The sequence below is a fragment of the Vicugna pacos genome, chromosome 10, assembly GCF_048564905.1.
Source record: "Vicugna pacos chromosome 10, VicPac4, whole genome shotgun sequence".
Taxonomy (NCBI): domain Eukaryota; kingdom Metazoa; phylum Chordata; class Mammalia; order Artiodactyla; family Camelidae; genus Vicugna; species Vicugna pacos.
Genome location: NC_132996.1, coordinates 67109514 through 67136420, shown reverse-complemented (window position 1 = coordinate 67136420; position 26907 = coordinate 67109514). Strand labels below are relative to the sequence as shown.

Genomic DNA, 26907 nt, shown 5'->3' with positions numbered 1-26907 from the left:
AGCATTTGTTTGACCTCCACATCTTTGTGTGGGGTTTTGCAGTTGTTTTCTTGTAGTTGATTTGTAGTCTCATAGTGCAGTCAGGAAAGATGCTTGATATGATTTCAATTTTCTTAAGTTGACTGAGACATTTTGTGGCCTAACATACGATTTATCCTGGGGAATTTTCCATGTGTTCTTGAAAAGAATGTGTATTCTGCTGATTTTTTGATGAGATATTCTATGTCTGCTAAGTCCATCTGGTATAACATGTCATTTAAGTAAAGTCAGTGTTTCCTTATTGATTTTCTGTCTGGATGATCTGTCCTTTGATGTAACTTAGATACTAAAATCCCCTACTATCATTGTGTTACTGCTGATTTCTCCCTTTATGTCTGTTAATATTTGCTTTATGTATTTAGGTGCTCCTATGTTGGGTATACACACACACACATGCACACAATTTTTATATCTTCATCTTGGATTGAGCCCTTGATCATTATGCAAGTCCTTTATCTCTTGTTATAGTCTTTCTTTTAAAGTCTATTTTGTCCAACACAAGTATTGCTACTCTGGTTTTCTTTTGATTTTCATTTGCCTGGAATACCCTTTTCCATTCCTTCACTTTCAGCCTATGTATCTTTAGATATGAAATGAATCTCTCATAAGCAGCATATGTATATGGGTCTTTTTTTTTTAAATCCATTCAGTCACTCTATGTCTTTCAATTGGAGAATTTAGTCCATTTACATTTTTAGTAATTATTGTTAGGTATGTACTAATTGTCATTTTGTTAATTGTCTTTGGGTTATTTTTGTAGTTCTTTTTTGTTTTTTCTTCTTCTTTTGCTCACTTCACTTGTGATTTGTTGACTATCTTTACTATTATACTTGAATTTCTTTCTCTTTTTTTGTGTGCATTTATTATAGATTTTTGGTTTGTGGCTACCATGATATGTGTGTGTGTGTGTGTGTGTATAAATCTATTTCTATATCTATACACATGATTATTTTAAGTTGCTGATCTTTTAAGTTACATGCATTTTAACAGTCCTGCATTTTCACTCCCCTCCCTCCACAATTACTGTTTCTGACATCATATTTTACATTTTTCTGTTATATTCCTTAAGTACTTATTGCACATAGAGATGATTTTACTAATTTTGTCTTTTAACCTTCAGACTACCTTTATATCTGGCCTATTTATTACATTAACTGTATGTTTGTCTTAACCAATGAGCTTTTTCCTTTCATAATTATCATTCTAGTTGTGGCCTTTTCTTTTTAATTTAAGGAATTCCCTTTAACATTTCTTGTAAAGCTGCTTTGGTGGTGCTTAATTCTTTTAGCTTTAGTTTGTCTTTTAAACATTTGATTTCTCCATCAAATCTGAATAAAAGACTTGTTGGGTAGAGCACGATTGTTTGTAGGTTTTTCCCTTTCATCACTTTAAATATTCCATGCCACTCCCAAATGGCCTGCAGAATTTCTGCTGAAAAGTCAGCTGATAGGCTTATGGTGTTTCCCTTGTACATAACTTATTGCTTTTCCCTCTCTGCTTTTAATATTATCTCTTTGTCTTTAATTTTTGCCATTTTAATTACAATGTGCTTGGTGTGGTGCTCTTGGGTTGATCCTGTTTGGTACTCTTTGTGCTTCCTGGATGTTGATGTCTATTTTCTTTCCCAGGTTAGGAACGTTTTCAGCTATTAATGTCTTCACATATGTTCTCTGCTCCTTTCTTTCTCCTTTCTCCTTTTGAGACACCTATAATGTAAATGTCAGTATACTTGATGTCCCAGAATTCTCTTGAACTGTTCTTATTTCTTTTCATTCTGTTTTTTTTTCTTGGTTCAGCTTCAGTGATTTTCACTACCCTGTCTTTCAGCTTGCTGATCCATTTCTCATTATCATTTAGTCTGTTGATTCCTTATAGTGTATTTGTCATTTCAGTTATTGTATTCTTCATCTCTATTTGGTTGTTCCTTATATTTTCTAACTCTTCCTAAAAAATTCTAACTTCTTACTCTGTTCATTCAATCTTCTCTTGATTTCTTTGGTCATCATTAAAATCATTACTTTGAACTATTTATTGAGTAGATTGGCTATCTCAACATCACTTAGTTCTTCTTTTGGGGTGTTATCTTGTTCTTTTATTTGGAACATCTTTCTTCTGTTGCCTCATTTTGCCTAACTCATTATTTTTATTTCTATGTATTTGGTAGGTTGGTTATGTTTCTCAATCTTGAAGAAGGGCTCTTTTGTAGGACATGTCCTATGCATCTCAGCAGTATACTCCCCTTTGGTCACAAGAAGTATATGTTCTAGGGGCCCCCTATGTGGGCTGCATGGGTTCTTCTGTTGTTGTGGGCTGCCTACTGAGGGCATTCTGGCCCCCAGTCCAGTTGGTTGCCAGGCCCTGGTTTGTGTAGAGGCTACCAGATACTGGTTGGCTTGGATGGGTTGTAAGTAGGCTGGTGTAGAGCCCTGATTTGTCCTGGGGATAGTGCTTGCCCACTGGTGGGGTGAGTTCTGGGGTGGGCGCTTGTGTGGTCAGAGCTTCCAGACCTAGTGTCAGCCTGCTGGTTGTTGGGGCCAGTTCCTAACACACCTGATTGTGGGTTCTAGATTATCCCAAAGCTGTGGGTTCCAGACTATCCCAAAGCCGATGAGTAGGACTTAATCCTGGAGCATCTTGCTAAGGGGGCCAAGGTGTCTCTGAGCTGATATGGTCTGGGTGAGTGGGCTGGGTCCTAACTTGGCAGGCAGTTGGGCTGTGGTGGTTTGGGGCTGGTGTTTACCCACTGGTGGGAGGGCCTGGGACCCAATGGGTCCTGGGACCAGTGATGGCACACTGGTGTGTGTGGTCACGTACTGGGCCTTCTGGTTTACAAGGACATGTCCTGGGGTGGCTGTGGGCTCAGGGAGTCTTAAGGCTGCCCACTTGCTGGTTGGCAGGACTGTATCTCTACCTGGCTAATTGCTTGACCTGAGACATCCTATTACTGGTACTGACAGGCTGGTAGACAGGGCTAGATCCTGGTGCTAAAAAACCAGAGGGAGGATTCCAAAATGATGCTTGCCAGAAGCCTGTCCACATGATAAAATGAGCTCCTCAGAATTGATGCTGCCAGTGTCAGTGTTCACAGAGTAAGTTACATTTGCCCCCTGCCTTTCTGGGAGTCTCTCCAAGATCATCAGGTGGGTCTGACCCAGGTTCCTTTCAAGTTTCTCCTCTCCTGGGTTGTGGAGCATGTGAGATTTGTGTGTGTGCCTTTCAATAGTGGAGCCTCTATTTCCCACAGCCCTCTGTCTCTCCTGAAAGTAAGCTCTCTTGACCTTCAGAGTCAAACCTTCTGGGGACTCATCTTTCTGGTGCAGGACCCCTGGGCTGGGGAGATTGATTAGGGCTTGGGCCCCTTGCTCCATGGAGACAACCTGTCCAGTTATTCTGTTGTGGGTATTGACTATACTGTATCTCTGCCCTACCCGAAACATATACATGCAGAACAAGTTCAACTAAAGACAAAGATCTAAACTGAGGCCAGAGATGCTGCATAAGAAACAGTTTTTAGTTTAACCCCAGGCATGAAAATTTCTTACTAAAGTAAGGAATCAGTATTACTGATGAATAATACTGGAAAATAGAATCATCACAATTTAATATTTATAATATTCAAGATATAATTCAAATATCTTGATATGTGAAGAACCAAGATAATGGAACTCATTCCCAAGAGAACAGAAATCTTTCAAAATTTCTCCTGAGATGAGACAAATTTTGGAACTAATCAACAAGGATTTTAAAGTGATAATATAATTACCTCAAAGACACAAATAAAATATGATTTTAATATATGGAAATCACAGCTTAGAAATAAGCACTATCAGCAGATACAGGGACACAAACCCCCCCAAATAATTGACATTATAGAATCGAAAAAAAGTAGTTTATGTTTCAAAAATTCTCTCAGTGGACTTAACAACCATATAGACATGAGAGAGTATATTTGAAGAGAGATCAACAGATATTGTAGAAGGTGAAGGATGGAGAGAAATAATGATGTTAAGAAAATGAACAGAGTCTCAAAATGTTGTTACACTAGAAGTCAGCAAATATTTCCTATAAAGGGCTAGAGAATTATTGAATTAATTATTGCAGACTTTGTGAGCCTAAGTCTTGTTCTTATTTTTCTTTCTTCTTTTAAACTAATTTTTGCGTTTCTTAAAAAATCTTATTTTTAGAGCAATTTTAGGTTAACTGTGACACTGAGCAGAAGGTACAGAAATTTCTTATATATCTCCCTGCTCCCACTCATGCAGTGTCCCCACCTATCAAATTCCTGAACCAAGTGATACATTTGATGTGATTGATGGACCTATGATGATATGTCATTTATCCCCCAAAGTCCATAGTTTACATTAGGATACACTTTTGGTGTTGTACATTCCATGGGTTTTGACAAATGTGTAATGACATGTGCCCACCGTTACAGTATCATAAAGAGTAGTTTCACTGCCTTAAAATACCTCTGTATTCTGCCTACTGATTTCTTTCTCCCCCACCAAGTACTTATCCTTTTACTGTCTCCATAGTTTTCACTTTTGCAGAATGTCATATAGTTGAAATCATACAGTATGTAGTCTTTTCAAATCGGCTTATTTCATTTGGTAATACGCATCTATGTTTCATCTATGTCTTTTCATGACTTGATAGCTCATTTCCTTTTATCATTGAATAAGATTCCGTGGTCTGATGTATCACAGTTTATTAATGCATTAATCTACTGAAGGAGACATTGATAGGTTCCAACTTTGGGCAATTATGAATAAGCTGCTATAAACGTTCATATGTAGATTTTTGTGTAGACATAAATTTTGAACTCCTTTGGGTAATACCAAGGAGCATGATTGCTAGGTTATATGGCAAGAGAATGCTTAATTTTATAAGAAACAGCCAAACTGTCTTCAAAAGTGGCTGTGCCATTTTACATTCCCACCAGCAATGAATGAGAGTTTGTTCCTGTTACTCTACATCTTTGTCAGGATTTGGTGTTGTCAGTGTTTTGTTTTGTTTTTAATTTGCTATTCTAATAGGTGTGTAGTAGTATCTTATTGTTTTAGTTTGCATTTCCCTAATGACATATGTTGTGGAGCATCTTTTTATACTCTTCTTTGCCATCTGTACAACTTCTTTGGTGGGGTGTCCAAGTCTTCTGCCCATTTTTAAAATTGGGATGCCCATTTTTTTGTTGTTGGGTTAAGAGCTCTTTGTATAGTTTGGATAACAATCCTTTTTCAGCTGTCTTTTGCAAGTGTTTTTTCCCAGTCTGTGGTTTGTCTTTTCATTCTTTTGATTATGTATCTTTTTAATTGCAGTATAATATATTAAGTATAATTTGCTATTTTAACCACTTTTGATTGTATAAATCACTCACTGGTATTAAATATATTCACAATGTTGTGCAACCATCATCAATATCTACTGCCAAAATTTTTCAGAATTCTCAACAGAAACTTTGTACCCATTAGGCAATAATACCCCATTATTCCTCCCCCACTCCCAGCTTCTGGTATCTCGAATTTACCTTTTTTTCTGTGAATTTTCCAATTCTACATGTTTCATATAATTGGAATCATACAATATTTGTCCCCTTTTGTCTCTCTTATTTTACTTTGCATGTATCCATGGTTCTACATGTTTTAATATGATTCAGAACTTTATTTCTTTTTATGGCTGAACAGTATTCCATTTTGTGTACACATCACATTTTATCTAACCAGCTGTTGATAAAATACTTGGGTTGTTTTCACCTTTTGGCTATTGTGAATAATGCTGAAATGACATTGTTGCATAAGCTATCTGTTCTAGTCCCTGCTTTCAACTTTTTTGGTTTTATACCTAGCAGTGTGATTGCTGGGTCATATGGTTTCTCTAAATTTAACTTTTTGAAGAACTTTCAAAGTATTTTTCACAGTAATGGCACTATTTTACCTCTTCATCAGCAAGCAATGTATAAGATTCCAGTTTCTCTCTATCCTTGCAAATACATGTTATTTTCCTTTTTTTTTTTTTGGATTGTAGCCATCCTAGTAGGTATGAAGTAGCATTTTATTGTGGTTTTGACTTGCAGTTTTTTAAATGACATAATGTTGAGCACCTCTTCATGTGCTTATGCACCATTTGTATATCTTTTTAAAGAAATGTATATTCAAATCCTTTCCCATTTAAAAATTGAGTTTTTTGTCTTTTTGTTGTTGGGTTGTAGGAGTTCTTTATATATTCTGGATATTAAGCCATATTCCATTGGTCTATTCACCTATCTTCATTCCTTAAATATGATTTACAAATATTTTCCTCACATTACATAAGTTATCCTTTCACTTTCTTGATAATGTCCTTTGATGTGCAAAAGTTTTAAATTTTGATGAAGTCCAGTCTATCTATATTTTCTTTTGCTACTCAGGCTTTTAGTGATATATTTAAGAATACATTGCCAAACCTAAAATCAAGTAGGTTTGCCCTTGTTTCTTCTAAGAGTTTGGTGGTTTTAGCCCTTGTATTTAAGACACTATTCCATTTTGTATTAATATTTGTTATGGTTTTAGGTTTATTCACATTCTCTTGCATGTGGATATCCAATTGTCATGGCACTGTCTGTTAAATAGGGGCCATATTTAACCCATTGAATTGTCTTAGAACCCTTCTCAAAAATCAATCAGCATAGATGTATAATTGTTTTATTTGTATTTCTTCAAGGTGGGTAGTTCTGTGTTACAGAACTGTTAGAAATGAACACTCCAACTCTGAACATTTTTATAAGGTATATATAACTGCCATACATTCATAATTCACAGTTTTCAGCTGAGCTAACAAATGACATTATGCTAATAGAAGGTAAGGGGTATCTTAATTCCCCATGCCCTTTAGAAGAGACAGGCTTGGATGGTGGCAATGGTTGGCTGTCTAATTCAGAAGTGGTACTGTCAGGCACAGGATACTCCAATATCTAATACCACAATTGGTGACAGCAGTTGTCATTAGATTAATTACCTTACATGGTTGAAAATTTTCCCTTTAAAGTGCTGTTTTTGCAAAAATAAAAATCAAGGTTACTGGAATAATTTTTCTATACACCACCAAGACACATTGCTATGTATACTATGGGTTTCATGAGAATGTCTGCCCATCATGCTTGAGAAATAATGACATGATGACCATGAAAATCCACACGCATTCAGGTCAAAGGGTCCAGGAGGGGCTGAAAATGGCCCCCTGGCCAAGGCCTGCAACAATGTCTTCTATATCTGTGTCATCAAACAGGTTGAATCTCATGACATGAAACATCTTCCTCTCTGTTCCCATAGGTAATTCTTCCTCAACTTCATAAACCACGTGTTGTGGCACCTCTCTGCTCTAAACCTTGTCCTGGAATGCCCCCATGTCTGATGGAGATGTTGTTTCTGTAGCCTAGATACAGTGCTCCCACAGCTGACAAAATAGCACTCACCACACTGACTGTAACTCTCCATTTGTTTATGTTTCTAGATCCCTGGGGACCAAGGAAGACCCAGGACAGTTTAATTTGCGATAAATGTTTCTTAATGGAGGAATGATTCATGAGTTCAGGAAAATACTCCAGAGTGAAGAGATCTGTGATCTAGAGACACTCACCTGTCTGATAAATGACCATATATGATGCTTCCCACCAGCATTCCAGCCATGAATAAGAATTTTGCCAATGATTTTAGTGACTGAGATTCACATACCAGGTCCCACTGGAAGAGAAGGAAACCAGCAAAGGAGAGCTCCATGACTTATAACCCCTCAGTGGAAACCTGATTGAAACAGCTTAAATGATTTATAAGTTTCTTTAAATCAGCCCTTTCTTCCTCTCCAGCTTTCTTTTATTTATATTAGCTGACTTTTATTATTCATGTCTCAGCTTAAACATAACTTCCTTTAGGAAGCCTCCTCTAAACCTATTAGTTATATTAATTCCTTGTTTCATTCCATACTAAGTGGGTCCTCAACCTTGGCCACAGAATACAGTCATTTGAAGAGCTTTAAACATTTAATGGTGTCAAATTTCACCACAGATCATCTCATATGACTGCTCTGGGGTACAGTGCTTAGAGATTTTGATCAATATCCCTGATATTTCTAATTTTCAAGCAAAGATGAGCATTACTGACCTTTTTAATACATCTCATTAATTATTTGCTTAACCTTTGGTCTTCCTAATAATCAAAGCCATATCATAGCTAGGTCACATCTACTTTTGAGTTCATTGGACTTGTTAAATATATAGGTGTCTGGCATTCAATAAAGAGATAATTAATATTTGCTGAAAGAATGAAAAATGAGCACTTAACAGTAACTAAAGGCTAGAAGTATGTTCAGTACTGTGTTGTCTCTAAACTCCCGGACCATGTACTTTCAAAAGGTAAATGGAGCCTCTTACCTCAGTCACGATGGTGGAGGAGAAGGAGCTTCGGTCATACACCCAGCCATCCACACAGGGCTCAGTGTCTAGCTCAGTCATGTTGGGGAAAGTCCCGTTCAGGTGAAGGAGCTGCCACTGGGGGTGGTGGAAGCGATGACAGTTCTCTGGCCTCAGGTTTGAGTCCAGTGGGATGGAGATTCTCAGGAGGGCATCTTCGCTGAGGGTCCCGGTGCCATTAGCAGAGTCAGTGTCATTGTCGAGGATGTGGACCCAGCAGCGATGACCAGGGACGGCTGCAGTGAAGTTCTCCAGTAGTATATGAGGGTACACTATGAGGCTGGAGATACAAAGGAAAACCATCTGAAGGATCTGGAATCTCCCCAGGCCTCCAACTTGATCCAGGAGCTCCTGAAAGGCCATCGAGGCTGAGCAGGTGATCCCCAAGGGGAGGCAAAATGACTACTGAGAGAAGTTCAAAGACAGAAAAAGTTTCCTTTCACTATGTCACACACTAGGTGTGTATTGATCCTGATCCCAGCGTTAACTCAATGGGCCCCGTCTCACAACAAGGCCATGGAAGCTATTTCTCCAAGCTGTTTAGGGATCAGATAGAAAACTATTTTCTTGAAAGTCACAGAGAAATATTCTACTGAGATGCTTCCAGCAGTTGACAAAACTGTTTAAAGGTCTACTTTTTGAAAATTCTTATCGTCAGCAGTGCCCCAAAGTGGCATTGAACTTTGATCTCCACATCTGTAAATAAAATAAAATAAACCTGCTACATGGTTTGCAGTTCCTTTCAGAACATGTCATTTGTGAGACTCAAAAATGAAATGCTTTAAATTTTTCTGTGAAAAGTACTGGAAGTAAGTTCTGTGCTTGTTTAGTACTGAATTTTGATTAAAAGTGTTAATGAAAACAGTCCTGAGTTAAAGCACGTGAAATATAGTGCAGTCCTTTCCTTTTGGTACATGACATTCTGCTTCAAGTCAAATCAAACCATGAATTCACACTGAAAATAAATTATTTGAAATGAGGGGCAGGGTGGGTAATGATGGAGGACAGAGGGCTAAGCCAGTGGTGAGTGTATAAAGTTTATTTTTTGCTGACTTATTGATCCATCCAGATAACATTTGCTATGATCTTTTCTGTCCTAGGAGTACAGCAATGTGTTAAGACAAGGTCTTTTAAGTGTAAGACTATGGTGAGTAAGGAAAAGGTACATAACTACAATCCGGTATTATAAAACTTACATACGGCAAATGCACAATGTGCTATGGAAGAACTGAAGAGCAACATGGGGAAACTGTCACTTTTGTTAGCACTAAATCTTTGATTAAAAATTCTTCTTTTGAAGTTCATTGTGGTATAATTCACATACCACATAATTCACCCTTTAAAATATACAGTTACATGGGTTTTATTCAGAGTTGTGCATCCATCACTACTCGCTCATTACAGAACATTTTCATTACAACAGAAACCTGTACCCACCAGGAGTCACTCTCTGCTTCCCACTTTACCCCTAGCTTTTAGCAGCCACTAATCTGCATCTCTCTCTATCACTTTGCCTAATTTATGGATTTCATAGAAATCGAGCTTAAAAAACATGGATCTACTTTGTATCTGGCTTCTTTCAGTTTTTTGACTTAACATACTGTTTTCAAATTTCATCTACGTAGTAGCACATGTCACTCTTTCATTCCTTTTTATAACTACATAATTCTTCATTGTATGGATATACTACATTTTTGCTTATCTATTCATTAAATGATGGACTTTGGGATGTCTCCACATTTGGCTATTGTGAACAAAGCTTCTGTGATTTTTCTTGTACTCATTTGTGTGAACATAAGTTTTCAATTTGATGGAATGCACACATAAGAAAGAAATTGCTTGGACATATGGTATTTCTTCATTTAACTCATTGAGAAACCTCCCCACTATTTTCTATAGTGGCTGTAACTTCCTCTTTGTCATCAGCAATACAAGAAAGTTCCAGTTTTCCACAATTCCACCAACACTTACTAATTGTTTGATTATAGTCACCCTAGTTGTTTGTAAGGTGTATCTTACTATTTTTTGATTTGTGTTTCCTTAGAATTAGTGATAATGAGTGTAATTTCATGTGCTTTTTTGTCATTTGTATATCATGTTTATATGAAAGTGTAGTAACTTAATTTTCCCATTTGAAAAATTAGGTTCTTTGTCAGTTAATTATTTAGGTGTAAGAGTACTTTATATATTCTGGCCACAAGTTTCTTAACAAATCTACAATTTGTAAAAGTTCCCTCTCTCCATTTCTTTGGGTTATCTTTTCACTTTCTTGATGGTGTCTATTGAAGCACAATTTTTTATCTTCGATAAAGTTCAACTGATCGAAGTTCTTTTTTACCACTTGTTCTTTTTGTGCTGTGTTGCCATATCATTGCACATTCCAAAATCATGAAGGTTTAGTCCTATATTCTCTTCTAGGGGTTTTACATTTAGGTCTATGATTCAGTTTGAGTTTATTTTTGTTTATGGTGTGATGTAGAGGTAAAAATTCATTTATTGGATGGAATATCCAGGTATCTCAGCACTATTCTTTGAAAAGACTTCTTTCTAACCAGCAGGTAGGTCTCACCCATACTTCTTTCAATTATTGCTTCTATCCTGGATCCTGGAACGTGTGAGATTCTGTGTGTGCCTTTTAAGAGTGGCGTCTCCAGAGCTGGAACAAGAAAAAATGTTAAAAATTTATATGGAAACACAAAACACCCAGGGTAGCCAAAACAATCTTGAAAAAGGAGAACAAAGCTGGGAGAATCATGATCCCTGACTTCAGACTATACCACAAAGTTACAGTAATCCAAACAGTATGGTATTGGCACAAAAACAGACACATAGATCAATAGAACAGGAGAGAAAGTCCAGAGATAAACCCACACACTTATGGTCAATTAATCTACAACAAAAGAAGCAAGAATATACAATGGAGAAAAGACAGTCTCTTCAACAAGTGATGCTGGGAAAACTGGACAGCTACCTGTGAAAGACTGAAATTAGAACATTCTCTAATACCATATAAAGAAATAAACTCAAAATGGATTAAAGACCTAAATGCAAGACCAGAAACCACAAAACTCCTAGGAGAAAACAAGGGAGAGCACTCTCTGACATAAATCATAGCAATATTTTTTCAAACCAGTTACTAGAGTAATAGAAATAAAAGCAAAAATAAACAAATGGGGCCTAATTAAACTTAAAAGCTTTTGCACAGCTAAGGATACCATCAACAAAATGAAAAGACAACCTACAGAATGAGAGAAAATATTTGCAAATTATGCAACTGACAAGGGGCTAATTTCCAAAATATACAAACAGCTCCTACACCTTAATATAAAAAAAAAGCAACCTAATCAAAAAATGGCAGAAGACCTAAATAGACATCTCTCCAAAGAAGATATCCAGAAGGCCAAACGTGATAAGATGCTCAACATCACTAATTGTTAGAGAAATGCAAATTAAAACTACAATGAGGTATCACCTCACACCCATGACCATCATTAAAAAGTACAAATGATAAATGCTGGAGAGGGTGTGGAGAAAAAAGAACTCTTCTACACTGTTGGTGGGAATGTAAATTGGTGCAGCCACTATGGAGGACAGTATGGATGTTCCATAAAACACTAAAAATAAACTTACCATATGATCCAGCAATCCCACTCCTGGGCATATATCCAGGAGGAACCTTAATTCAAAAAAGATACATGCACCCCAATGTTCACAGAAGCACTATTTACAATCTCCAAGACATGGAAACAACCCAAATGTCCATCGACAGTTGACTGGATAAAGAAGATAATATATACACAATGGAATAATACTCAGCCATAAAAAAAGAATAAAATAATGCCATTTGCAGCAACATGGTTGGGCCTGGAGATTGTCATTCTAAGTGAAGTAAGCCAGAAAGAGAAAGAAAAATACCATATGATACTGCTTATATGTGGAATCTAAGAAAAGGACACAAATGAACTCTACAAAACAGAAACAGACTCACATAGAGAACAAACTTATGGTTATCAGGGGGTAAAGAGGGTGGGAAAGGATAAATTGGGAATTCAAAATTTGCACCTCTTGGGGAGTGATGGAAATGTTAGCTAACTTGATTGCGGTGGTAGCTTCATTGGTGTATACATCCATCAAAATTCATCAAACTGTACATCTGAAGTGTGTGTGGTTTACTGTACAGGAATCATACCACAATAAAGGTGTTTAAAAAAATAGTAGAGTCTCTATTTTCAACAGCTCTCTTGGTTTCCTGAAAGTAAGCCCTACTGGCATTAAAAGCCACATTTTCTAGAGGTTCAGCTTCCTAGCACAGGATCCCTGGGCTGGGGAGCTGACGTGGGACACAGACCTCTCACACCTTGGTGAGAACCTCTCCAATTGCAATTATCCTCCTATTTGTGGGTTGCCCACCCTGGGGTGTGGGTCTTGATGATACCGACTCCACCCCTCCTACCCATTTCATTGTGATTCCTTCTTTCTTTATATCTTTATTTGTATAAGGACAACTAGTTTCCATTAGGTTTTGGTCTTTTTCATTGATAGGTGTTTTGTAAATAGTTGTAACATTGGTGTTCCCATGACAGGAGGTGAGCCCAGTCTCTTTCTACTCCACCATCATGTGATCAACTAATCATAGATATTTAAATTCCTGGCCTGATAATCCCCAAATCTATGCCACATCTGAATCTGTCTCTGATGTTTTCTTTGTCTCTGATGCATTGGGTAATCGGTTTGAGGTAAACAGATCTTTAGTGTGAGGTTTAATGTTTACCTGCCTGGAAGATATGCTATGTTTAATATTTTCTGTATATGTATGTGTCAGAAGCTTCAATTTCCTCTAGTGCACTTTTTAATTTCTCCCCCTATTGTCTTGGGGTCTTCTTATATAGAATCTCTAGAAATTCCTTCTCATATGGAATCTGTGTCTTGCAGTTCTGTCCCTTACAAGCCACTGTCATTTTCCCAGAGCCCTGTTTATGTGGTGATTAGATACTGGGGAGAAAAAAAATTCCATATTATTATCACAACTTTATTTACTTATTTTGGTAGGCCAGAGTCCCCATGCTGTAATCTTCTGATGAGTACACTGTCTTTTCTGCTCCCTTTACATGAGATAGAAAGCCTAGAAGGGGCTGGAGTTGACTAATTGCCTTTCTCCATGTCAGCTAAGCTTTGGTATTACAGTTTCTCTTGAGGTTGGGCCTTTGTTACAGAAAATAGAGCCAAGAGCAGATACTCTGGCTCTGGGTATATTTCAAAATGTTTACTTTGTGTCTCTTCCTGTTGAAAGGAAGAAGGTATTTTTCTTTGATCTTCAGAATGACGATCTGGGGGTGCTCCATGAATGTGCAGGAACCTCCCACCCCCAGTACTTCTACATTTCAAAGTACTCTATGCTGAGACTCTGATAATTCTTCAATTACAATCTAAGTGTTCCTGCAAGTACAGGCTCCAGCAGTGAGCTGCTTCTAAGCTTCTGCTCCTGGCGAGCAGTGATTCTATGTCAGTTTCGGTCTCCCCAGTAGTGCCCTTTGACCTCGGTTCTCTGATGAATCTAAGAATAGCTGTTTTTCAGTTTATGTAGTTTTTTTTTCTTATGTGAGGACACAAATGACATTTTCCATGCTCTTTGCAAATCAGAGCAGAAACCGGAAGTCTTTTCCTCAGTTCTTCTGGTCTGATTCCAGAAGCATAGGGAACTAGCCCACAAAAATTCAGAGTTTACAGCTATAATGTATTTTGTTCAATAATGCAAATAGCAGGTTTGACAATTTTACAATTTATTTAGAGTGAATGCAACTGATTGCTCAGTGACATTGAAGTAAATATGACCCTATTGGTACTACCTAGACCAAATCTTTTTACTAAAAAGTGCAATTATATTATACAGTGCTGCATGTCAGTTATATCTCAATAAAACTGGAAGAAAAAAATTCTTGTGTATTAAAAATTTTGAAAAACTAGTTTTTTACAGATGGTTAATATTAGTACTGTATGTGTTTAAGAAGTCAAATACATAGTTCATGAATTTATAATATTAGATTGTTCATTATTACTTCTACTACATGTCTCCTACAACATAAACTCTTGAATGCTTTTAATAGCATTTATACAAAAGTAGTCTTATGTACAGAAACAATCCATTTTCTCTGCCATGTAAATATAATAATACTTAAAAGATGAGTGAGAAAAATATTACTATGTTAAAAATTGACATATAACATCAGTTTGTAGGATTTAAAATGCTTGTTTTTAAAAAATCATCCAGAATACATAACCTTCTGTGCAAAGAAAAATAGAAACATGGTCATAATGAATGGTCATAATGGATCACACTAGGTAATTTAGAATGAAATTATGTTATTTATTCAAAATTATTTTCTATTTATTCATTTTTGAACAGCATTAATGTGTGAACTAAAGACCTTTTAGTTGACCTTTGAACAACCGGGTTTGAGCAGTGTAGGTCCACTTACATAAAAACATTTTTCAGTAGTGAACACGACAGTACTACATAGTCTGTGGTTGTTTGAATCTGCAAGTGTGAAAGAACCACAAAGGGCCAAAGGTGATTTATATGCAGATTAACCCCATGTTGTTCAATGATCAACTGTTTTCTGTTCAGCTGAAATTTTGAGACACGATTTTATTTTCAAAACAGTGGCACCAATTTTCCTTAATGGCAATAGCACTCAGTTTTTATCAACAATAAAAATAAATAATAATTTGTTGAACAAAATGTTTTAGTTATAATTATTTTCTTCCTCAATCACCATTTACCAGTTACAGTACATCTCTCCCTACCTTATATTTTATTAAAAGTTTTTTCCTTCCCCCTCATTTCTGACCTGGTTGGGAGAAGTGGAAGAGTATAAAAAAAGTTGTCTATAGATTCTGGAATTTTCCAGCAAGTATAAAGGCAAGCATATGACAAAATAATTTTTAGTTCAGGGTATGATAAAGTGATTTCAATAGATAGCTATGTGAAAAGTAATACCTGTTAAGAACTTACAAAATGTGAGACATTCTAAGTCACCCTGTGATAAGTCTATAACAGCTGAAAAGCCAGAAGTCATGTTAGTCCACTGTGATTCCATCACAATTGACTGGATATTCAAAGTTAGAGAGAAATCTTGTGCTTGCTGATAGACAGGCAAGTTTAACTTAAAAGGTGTCACTGAAGTCAAATGCCAAAGAATATTTTAAAAAATTGATTAAGTTCAGAGAAATGTGGAGTTGAGGTTTCTGCATAAACAGAGAGTATGTATAAAAGGAGTTGGCAACTGAAGGTTCTAAATTGAATTTCAGTTGTTATAGTAATATGCATTTATTATATGCATTTTCTAACAGCAAATTCTTAAAAATCACCAACTCTAAGGAGTTAGATTTTGTGGTAAACTACTTTTGCATTATAGGGGAAATAGCTGCATCAGATAGCTAGCATAGTCAAGTTACAGTGGTGAAATATGAGACAGAGAAGCTGACAAATTTCTAGAAAAAGTACATTAAATCATTTGTCAAAAGAGTTGTTGGACAATGGTCTAAATCTGGAACTTATAAAGTAAAATTGTGATCCTATGAAACAAGTTTTGGGATAGAATTAAAATTTCTTTAAGACCAAGAATGATCATTTTCACCAAATCTTACTATAGAAGGATTTATTGAATATGTTAACATAATGAACCAGAAAATAATTTGGGGGAAAATAAATCCATGCATAAGTTGATCTGTTTTTTAGAATCTAACACCACAAGATAAAGCACAGATTGATGTCGAATCAATGAAAGATCAAATAATGTGGAGAAATGACAAACAAAAAATAAGTGTATGGCAGAGTTAAGATATCTAAAAATATTTTATGTGGTTTTGACTTATTGAAATGTTTTACATTAAAAGAAAAAGAAAATTTCAAAAGAGGTAACTTGTTTGAACTTTTCTCATGGCAAATTCAAATAGGTCTCAAGTCTCATTCAGATGGTTATCAAGGTCAGTAAAGCAGCCTCTGTTCCTCTGAGATTGAATATGATTCACTTGATTCTACTTATTCTTCACTAGATGGCAACCCTAAGATATGTGCAGTAGTTACCAACATGACTTTGTTATCTGGAGGGCACTGGGGCATGGAATTTCCAAGGATAGGAAGAACCCAGTTTTAGTATGCCAGATACTATACAGTGGAGATTTATGATACTGGAGAACTTCAGCTGAATCCACTACTTTGAGTCATTCTTTCTTCCTTCCTATTAGTTACAGAATCTCCCTAATGTTCTAATAGTTCAGTGACTGTAAGAATATACATATATGTTCTGAGCTTTGGTTCTCAAATAGTTTCAGGCATTTGTATCATAAACCTGCATTGTATAGTATTGAGGTTGAGCCCATTTCATACATGTGTTGACCCTTTTTATGTCTTCCTTGTAGAAATGTCTGTTCAAATTCTTTGCCCATTTTTAAACTGAGCTATTTGTTATTTTGCTACTGAGTTATTTATGTTCCTAATATATTTTGGATATTTAACCCTTATCAGATTATTTGCAAGCATTTTCTCCCTTTTGTAGGTTGCCTTTGCATTTTGTGAACTTTATCCTTTGCTGTTGAAAAGATTTTAGTTTTATGTAACCTTTCTTGTCTATTTTTACTTTTGTTGTCTGTGCTATCAGTGTCATAGCCAAGAAGTCATTGCTAAAACCAATTTCAAGAAACTTCCCTCTATGTTTTCTTCTCAGAGTCTTATAGTTTCAGGTCTAATGGTTAAGTTGTTAATCTATTTTGAGTTGACAATTTTGTGTGGTATAAAAGAAAAGTCTAATTTAATTCTTTTGCTTGTGGATATCCAATTTTCCCAACACCATTTGTTGACAAAACTATCCTTCCCAAAGGAGCCATTAGCACTGTTTGCTTTTTTTTTTAATCCTGTGGACACAAAAACAAGTAAAAGAAATTTGTCAACTAAAATTATTTACTTTTATACTTAATTATTTGTAAAATTTATACAATTACTTAATTTTATATTTGCATTTAATTTATACATATTTACTCTTTTCCACTCTTTTTTCTTGACACCCTTGTTCAAAATCAGTTGACCAAATAAACATGGATTTATTTCTAGGCTCTCTCTTCTGTTCCATTTGTCTATTCATCTGTTATTATGCCAGTATCATACTGTTTTAATACTACAGCTTTATAATATATTTTGAAATCAAGAAGTGTGATGTCTCCAGTTTTGTTCTTCTTGCTTAAGATTGCTTTGGGAATTCACGGTCTTTTATAGCTCTATATGCATGTTAAGATTGTTTTTTCTATTTCTTTAAAAATTTCCATTGGGATTTTGATGAGGGTAGCATTTATTCTATAGATTGCTTTGGGCAGTATGAATAATTGAACAATATTAAGTCTTCTGATCCGTGAGCATGAGATGTCTATCCGTTTTCTCCTTTCTTCTTTAATTTGTTTCATCAATGTGTTTTAGTTTTTAGTGTACAAGTCTTTCACCTACTTGATTAAGTTTATTCCTAAGTAGGTCAATTTTGTATTTTGCAAACTTGTTGAATTCATTTATTATTTCTAACAACTTTTTAAATGATGTCTTTAGAGTTTCAATATAAATGACCATGTCATCTGCAAATACAGTTTCACTTTTACTTTTCTGATTTAGATTTTTTCTTTTCTATTTTACTTATTTATTCTTAGCATATTATGTTTTTATTTTTCTAATTTTACTGAGATGTAATTGACATATAAAATTGTGTAAGTATAAGTTGTACAATGTGATGAGTTGGTATGTGTATATATTGTGGGATGATTGTCACAATAGGGTTAGTTATAACCTTCATCACATTACATAAGTATCATTTGTGTGTGTGTGTGTGTGTAATGAGAACATTTTGTCTTATATAAGTATTGCTATTATAGCTTTCTTTTTATTTCCATTAGCATAGAATATCTTTTTCCATCCTTTCACTTTCAGTCTGTGTGTGCAAGATCTGTACTTTGAATGTCATTCCTTTATCTCTGTTTATCCTTATGCCTGAACCACAGTATACTATAGCTTTGCAGTAACCTTTGAAATTGAAAAATGGAAGTTGTCTAAGTTTATGCTCTTTTATAATACTGTTTTTTTTTGGACAATCTGGGTCCTTGAATTTCCACATGAGTATTCATGACAGCTTGTCAATGTCTTCCAAAAGAAAAAAAAGCTAGCCAAGATTTATATAGAAATTGTGTTAAATCTGTAAATTAATTTTGGGAGTATTGCTTTATTGACAGTATTAAGCCTTCCAATACAAGAATATGATATATCTTTCCATTTATTTATTTCATCACAATGAATCTAATTATACATTTCCATCTATAACTCCCCGGGAACTGAGGAAACCCACAAGAGTATAAACTGTATACTGGAATTCAATAAAGACTTCTTTATGAGAAAATTAATTACAAACTGAAAGGGCAGCAATGATCTGGAGACACTCACCTGTCTGAGAGATGGCCATATATGAAGCCTCTCACCAGCATTCCAGTCATGAATAGGAACTGAATCACTGGTTTCAGTGACTGATAATCACAGACTAGGTCCCATTGGAAGAGAAGGAAACCAGCACAAAGGAGCTTCACAGCATCTTACAACCTCTCAGTGTTCACTCACTGCATCCCCTCAGTGAACACACTCTCTGGCTTCATTTACCACATTTACTCACATATATCATTTAAGTATCAGCTTCAGCATGGTTTTCTCTAGAAATCCTCTACTAAGGTTATATTAAAACCATTCTTCAACGTATGGAATGGGAGAAAATTTTTGCAAATGAAATCGACAAAGGCTTGATCTCCAGAATATATAAGCAGCTCATACGACTTAATAAGAAACAACCAAACAACCCAATCCAAAAATGGACAGAAGACCAATTCTCCAAGGAAGACATACAAATGATCAATAGGCACATGAAAAAATGCTCAAAATCACTAATTATCAGAGAAATGTAAATCAAAACTGCAATGAGGTATCACCTCACACCTGTCAGAATAGCCATCATTCAAAAGTCCATAAATGACAAATGCTGGAGAGGCTGTGGAGAAAGGGGAACCCTCCTACACTGCTGGTGGGAATGCAGTTTGGTGCAGCCACTGTGGAAAACAGTATGGAGATTCCTCAAAAGACTAGGAATAGACTTACCATATGAGCCAGGAATCCCGCTTCTGGGCATATATCCAGAAGGAACCCTACTTCAGGATGACACCTGCACCCCAATGTTCATAGCAGCACTATTTACAATAGCCAAGACATGGAAACAGCCTAAATGTCCATCAACAGATGACTGGATAAAGAAGAAGTGGTATATTTATACAATGGAATACTACTCAGCCATAAAAACCGACAACATAAAGCCATTTGCAGCAACATGGATGCTCCTGGCGAATGTCATTCTAAGTGAAGTAAGCCAGAAAGAGAAAGAAAAATGCCATATGAGATCGCTCATATGTGGAAACTAAAAAACAAAAACAAAAGCAAACAAACAAACAAACAGACAAAAACAAAGCATAAATACAGGACAGAAATAGACTCATAGACAGAGAATACAGACTTGTGGTTGCCAGGGGGGTGGAGGGTGGGAAGGGATAGACTGGGATTTCAAAATTGTAGACTAGATAAACAAGATTACACTGTATAGCACAGGGAAATATACACAAAATGTTATGATAACTCACAGAGAAAAAATGTGACAATGAGTGTGTATATGTCCATGAATGACTGAAAAATTGTGCTGAACACTGGAATTTGACACAACATTGTAAAGTGATTATAAATCAATAAAAAATGTTAAAAAAAAAGAAGTGATATGTAAACATAATGGAATATTACTCAGCCAGAAAAAATGAATGAAATAATGCTTTTTGCAGTAACATGAATGGACCTAGAGATTATCGTATTAAGTGAGTAAGTCAGATAGAGAAATACAAATACTATATGATGTCACTTACATGTGGAATCTAAAGAAAAATTACACAAATTCCATTTCCAGGCCAAAAACATACTCACAGACATAGAAAACAAACTATGGTTAACAAAGGGAAAAGGGAGAAGTACAGATAAATTAAAAGTTTGGGATTTACAGATACACATGACTACATATAAAACAGATAAACCACAAGGACCTACTGTAGAGTAGAGAACTATATTCAATTTCTTGTAATAACTTATAATGGAAAAGAGTCTGAAAATAAAAAATATATATATGTATACATATAACTGAATCTCTTTTCTGTACACCTGAAACTATCACTGTAAATCAACTACACTTCAATAAAAAATAAAATTAAGAGAAGCTTTTAAAGAATGTAAAACTTACCCAAATATCCACAACTCAGAAGTGAAAAGAGGTATTTTTATAGTTTATTCTTCCTAATTAATTTCTAAGTAAAGTGTTTTCCTTAGAAATAGTTAAGTGTTAATGTAAGCACTGTTTTTTTTTACATCTTTGAACACTTAGTTTGCATTTATAAAACCCTTCACATTCTGAAAATTTGATGTTCGTCTGGATTTTCTCATAGCATTTTTATGACTTGCTTTTCTTTAAAGTTTTAACTTTCAAATTAATCAGAATGTATTCTATGTGGCCAGCATTATTCTGATACCAAAAGCAGATGAAGATAGAAGAAAAATAATCTACAGGCTAGTACCTGTCATTAATATATATGGAAAACTTCTCACTGAAATTTAGCAAATCAAATAAGCAATATGTTTTTAATAAAAAGGTTACTATATCCTGAACAAGTAGGTTTGCCTGGTGGAAGATTAGTTTAACATTTAAAAATATATCTGTGTAGAATAGATAAACAAGATTGTACTGTGTAGCACAGGGAAATATATACAGGATCTTGTGGTGGCTCACAGCAAAAGAGAATGTGACAATGGATGTATGTATATTCATGTATAACTGAAAAAATTGTGCTTTACACTGGAATTTGACACAACATTGTAAAATGACTATAACTCAAAGAAAATGTTTAAAATATATCTGTAATTCACCACTTAGACTAAACACATAAAATCAGATGCTTATCTCAATATATTTGACAAAAATCTATTGGGAAAGGCAAAGAGTTGTTGAACTGCAAAGTGAACATGGACCAAGGGTACTTTTCCAGAGAACTACTAATATTTTTTAACAGAAAAGTGAGAAACCCCTCTCTGTTCTCTAACCCGTAATTTTGGCTTTGTATAAAAATGCTGGAAGCTTGATACCTCTGGTGGAAATATTTTGAGGTATATGCACCGAAAATAATTCTGGAATTCTGTCAACTTACAGAGTGTTGAGCCTACAAGTTAAAATCACATGGACTCTTAGAAAAGCACAATGTGATATCCAAACTGCATTTGAGGACTACCTGACACTTCTGATTGTATGCTTTTTGTCTCATTAAATCTCAAGATCCACAGGGACAGGCCAAATCCATTTTACGTTAGAAATGCTCAACAAGTATTTGCTGAAAAAAAAATGACTATAACTCAATTAAAAATGTTTTTAAAAGAACTGAATAAAAATCTTAATATAATGTCATTTGCTTTTAGCAGCTTTATAGCATGTTTGACTTTTTTTAAATTTTCATATATATACTAATTATTGTTTCTAAGAACAGATTAGATCTTTAGCTTTTTAAGCTTACATAGTTATCAAAGGAATAAAGCCAAGTACAAAATTAGAATCAACAGAATGCAGTAATCCAATCATAAAGGACAGTCAAATGTGCTTACACATACTTAAGAAATCAAAATAATAATTAGTTCATTTGTGTCCTTATTATTAGTGTTATTATTATTTTGATTCTTCATACAAATGATGTCATATGGCATTTTTCTTTCTCTTTCTGGCCCACTTCACTTTGAATGACACTATTCAGGTCCATCCAGATTGATGCAAATGGCATTATTTTATTCTTTTTTATGACTGAGTAGTGTTCCATTGTATTTATGTACCACATCTTTATCCAGTCATCTGTTGATGGACATTTGGGTTGTTTCCATGTCTTGGCTATCATAAACAGTGCTGCTATGAACATTGGGGTACACGTGTCATTTTGAATTTTATTTTTCTCTGGATATATGCCCAGGAGTGGGATTGCTGGGTCACATGGTAAGTCCATTTTCAGATTTTTAAGGAACCTCCACACTGTCCTCCATAGTGGTTGCAGAGGTTGACATTCCCACCAACAGTGTAGGAGGAGGGTTTCCTTTTCTCCACACTCTCTCCAGCATCTATCATTTGTAGACTTTTCAATGATGGCCATTCTGCTGGTTACCTCTTTGCAGTTTTGATCTGCATTTCTCTGACAATTAGCAAGGCTAAGCATTTTTTCATGTGCCTATTGGCCATTTGTGTGTCTTCATTGGAGAATTGCTTCTTTAGATATTCTGCCCATTTTTGGATTGGGTTGCTTGCTTCTTTGATATTAAGGTGTATGAGCTGTTTGTTTCTTTTGGAAGTTAGTCCCTTGTCAGTCACATCATTTGCAAATATTTTCTTCCTTTCTGTAAGTTGTCTTTTCATTTTGTTGATGGTATCCTTAGCTGTGCAAAAGCTTTTAAGTTTAGTTAGATCCCATTTGTTTATTTTTGCTTTTAATTCCAATACTCCAGGAGCTGGTTCAAAAAATATATTGCTGTAATATATGTCCACAAGTGTTCTGCCTATGTTTTCCTCTAGGGATCTTTTAGTATCTGGTTTTACATTTAGCTCTTTAATCTATTTTGAGTTTATTTTTGTACATGGTGTTAGGGAATGTTCTAATTTCAGTCTTTTACAGGTAGCTATCCAGTTTTCCCAGCAGCACTTATTGAAGAGACTGTCTTTTCTCCATTGTATATTCTTGCCTCATAGATTAATTGAACATACGTGTGTGGGTTTATTTCTGGACCTTCTCTCCTATTCCTAGATTTATGTGTCTGTTTTTGTGTCAGTACCATACTGTTCTGATTATTTTATTTTTGTAGTATAGTCTGAGTCAAGGACCATGATTCCTCCAGCTCCATTCTTCTTTTTCAAGATTATTTTGGATATTCGAGGATTTTTGTGTTTCCATACAAATTTTAACGTTTTTTGTTTCAGCTCTGTGAGGAATGTCATTGGTAACTTGATAAGGATTGCATTGAATCTGTAAATTGCCTTGGGCAGTATGGCCATCTTAACAATACTGATTCTTCCAATCCAAGAACACGGTATATCCCTCCATCTGTCCATGTCATCTTCAATTTCCTTCATCACTGTCTTATAGTTGTTAGCATACAGGTCTTTTGCCTCTTGGGTAGGTTTATTCCCGGGTATTTTATTCTCTTTGGCATGATAGTAAATGGTATCATTTCCTTAATTTCCTTTCTACTATTTCATTTTTAGTGTATAGAAATGCAACTGATCTCTGTATATTAATTTTGTATCCTCCAACTTTACCATATTCATTGATGAGTTCTAGTAGTTTTCTGGTTGCTTCTTTAGGGTTTTCCATGTATAGTATCATATCATCTGCAAACAGTAACAGTCTTACTTCTTCATTTCCAATTTGGATTCCTTTTATTTCTTTTCCTTCTCTGAATGCTATAGCTAAGACTTCCAAAACTATGTTGAATAAAAGTGGTGACAGTGGGCATATTTGTCTTGTTCCTGATCTTAGAGGGAATGCTTTCAGCTGTTTCCCGTTAAGTATGATGTTAGCTGTAGGTTTGTCATATATGGCCTTTATTATGTTGAGCTATGTTCCATCTATGCCCACTTTCTGGAGAGTTTTGATCATAAATGGCGTTGAATTTTATCAAAAGCTTTTTCTGCATCTATTGAGAGTATCATATGGTTTTTATTCTTCAGTTTGTTTATGTGGTGTATCACATTGATTGATTTGCGTATATTGAAAAATTCCTGCATCCCTGGAACAAATCTGACTTGATTGATCATGGTGCATGATCCTGTTAATGCATTATTGGAGTCAATTTGCTAATATTTTGTTGAGGATTTTTGCATCTATATTCATAAGCGATATTGGCCTATAATTTTCTTTTTTTTGCGATATCCTTGTCTGGTTTTGATATCAGGGTGATTATGGCCTCATAGAATGAGTTTGGAAGTGTTCCTTTCACTGCAAATTTCTGGAATAGTTTCAGAAGGATAGGTGTTAACTCTTCTTCAAATGTTTGGTAGAATTCACCTGTGAAGCCATCTGGTCCTGGACTTTTGTTTGTTGGGAGCTTTTTAATTACTGATTCAATTTCAGCACTGGTAATTGGTCTATTCATATTGTATATGTCTCCTTGGCTTAGTCTTGGCATATTGTACCTTTCTAAGAAATTGTCCATTTCTTCTGTGTTGTCATTTCTGTTAGTATATAGTTGCTCATAGTATCCTCTTACGATTCCTTGTATTTCTGTGGTGTCAGTTGTAACTTCTCCTTTTTCATTTCTGATTTTGTTAATTTGAGCCGTCTCCCTTTTTTTCTTGATGAGTCTGACTAAAGGCATATCAATTTTGTTTATCTTTTCTAAGAACCAGCTTTTAGTTTCATTGATCTTTTCTATTGTTTTTTTAGTCTGTATTTCATTTATTTCTGCTCTAATCTTTATGATTTCTTTTCTTCTACTAACTTTGGGGTGTGTTTGTTCTTCTTTCTCCAGCTGCTTAAGGTGTAAGTTTAGGTTGTTTACTTGAGATTTTTCTTATTTCCTGAGGTATACTTGTGTTGCTATAAACTTCCCTCTGAGAACTGCTTTAGCTGCATCCCAGAAGTTTTGGATTGTTGTGTTTTCATTTGTCTCAAAGTATTTTTTGATTTCCACTTTGATTTCTTCCATGATCCACTGGTTGTATAGTAGCAAAATTGTTAGCCTCCAAGTATTTGCAGTTTTTGCAGTTTTTTTCTTGTAGTTGATTACTAACCTAATAGCATTGTGATCTGAAAGGGTGCTTGGTACAATTTCAATTTTCTTAAATTGCTGAGGCTAGCTTTGTGGCCAGTATGTGGTCGATTCTGGAGATTGTTCCATGTGCACCTGAGAAGAATGTATATTCTGTTGTTTTGGGGTGGAATGCTCTATAGATATCAATTAGGTCCATCTGGTCTAATAAGTTATTTAGGGCCTGTATTTCCTTATTGATTTTCTGTCTGGATGATCTGTCCATTGGTGTAAGTGGGGTGTTAAGATTCCCCCAATATTATTGTGTAATTGTCAATTTCTCCTTTTATGTCTGTTAAAAGTTGTATATATTGAGGTGCTCCTATGTTGGGTGCATATATATTTACAATTGTTATATCCTCTTCTTGGATTGGTCCCTTAAGCATTATGTAGCACCTTTCTTTGTCTCTTGTAACAGTCTTTATTTTAAAATCTATTTTGTCTGATATAAGTATTGCTATTCCAGCTTTCTTCTGGTTTCTGTTTGCATGGAATATCTTTTTCTGTTCCCTTACTTTCCATCTGCATGTGTCTCTAGCTCTGAAGTAGGTCTCTTGTAGGCAGCATATATATGGGTCTTGTTTTTGTATCCATTCAGACAGTCTGTGTCTTTTGGTTGGAGCATTTATTCCATTTACATTTGAGGTAATTATTGATAGGTGTGTTCTTACTGCCATTTTGTTAATTGTTTTGAGTTTGTTCTTGTAGGGCTTTTTTCTCCCTTCTCTTTCTTCTTTTTGTTCTATTTTCTTGTGCTTTGATGATTAGAGAAATTCCCTTAATATTTCTTGTAAAGCTGGTTTGGAGGTGCTGAATTCTTTTAGCTTTTATTTATCTGTAAAACTTTTCATTTCTCCATCAAGTATAAATGATAGCCTTGTTGGATAAAGTATTCTTGGCTGTAGGTTTTCCCTTTCAGCACTTTAAATATATCATGCTACTCCCTTCTGGCCTGAAAGGTTTCTGCTGAAAAATCAGCTGTTAACCTTATGGGAACTCCCTTGTATGTTATTTGTTGCTTTTGGCTTGCTGATTTTAATATTCTCTCTTTACTCTTAATTTTTGTGAATTTAATTAGTATGTGCCTTGGGTGTATTCCTCTTTTGGTTGATCCTGTGTGGGACTCACTGAGCTTCCTGGACTTAGGTGAGTGTTCCCTTCCCCAAGTTAGGGAAGTTCTCAGTTACTATCTCTTCAAAAATTTTCTGAGGTCCTTCCTCCCCTTCTTCATTTTCTGGGACCCCTATAATGTGAATATTGGTGGTTTCATATTGTCCTGGAGTTCTCTTAAATTATCCCCATTTATTTTCATTCTTTTTTTTTTTTCTGTTCTGCAATGGTGATTTCCACTATTCTGTCTTCTAGCTCATTAATCCATTCTTCTGCCTTGTTTAGTGTATTCTTGGTTCCTTCTAATGTGTTATTCATTTCAGTAATTTTATTCTTCAACTTTTTTGGGGTATTCTTTATATTTTTCAGCTCTTTGCTAAAA

General features: G+C 35.3%; 1 protein-coding gene across 2 annotated transcripts in view; it reads right to left on the bottom strand.

The window, feature by feature from the left end:
* The window catches only part of LOC102531822 (organic anion transporter 7), a 28024-nt gene extending 19143 nt beyond the window's left edge, over positions 1–8881 (bottom strand). The window contains exons 1-2 of one of the 2 annotated variants that reach the window (XM_006214818.4): positions 8444–8881; positions 7654–7757 (exon numbers count right to left, since the gene is read on the bottom strand). In XM_006214818.4, the coding sequence (XP_006214880.1) occupies positions 7654–7757; positions 8444–8845 (506 nt within the window). In that variant the 5' untranslated portion in view covers positions 8846–8881. The remainder of the gene's footprint in view (positions 1–7653; positions 7758–8443) is intronic. The other variant, XM_072970154.1, reaches the window with a different exon arrangement.
* Positions 8882–26907: the final 18026 nt, after the last annotated feature.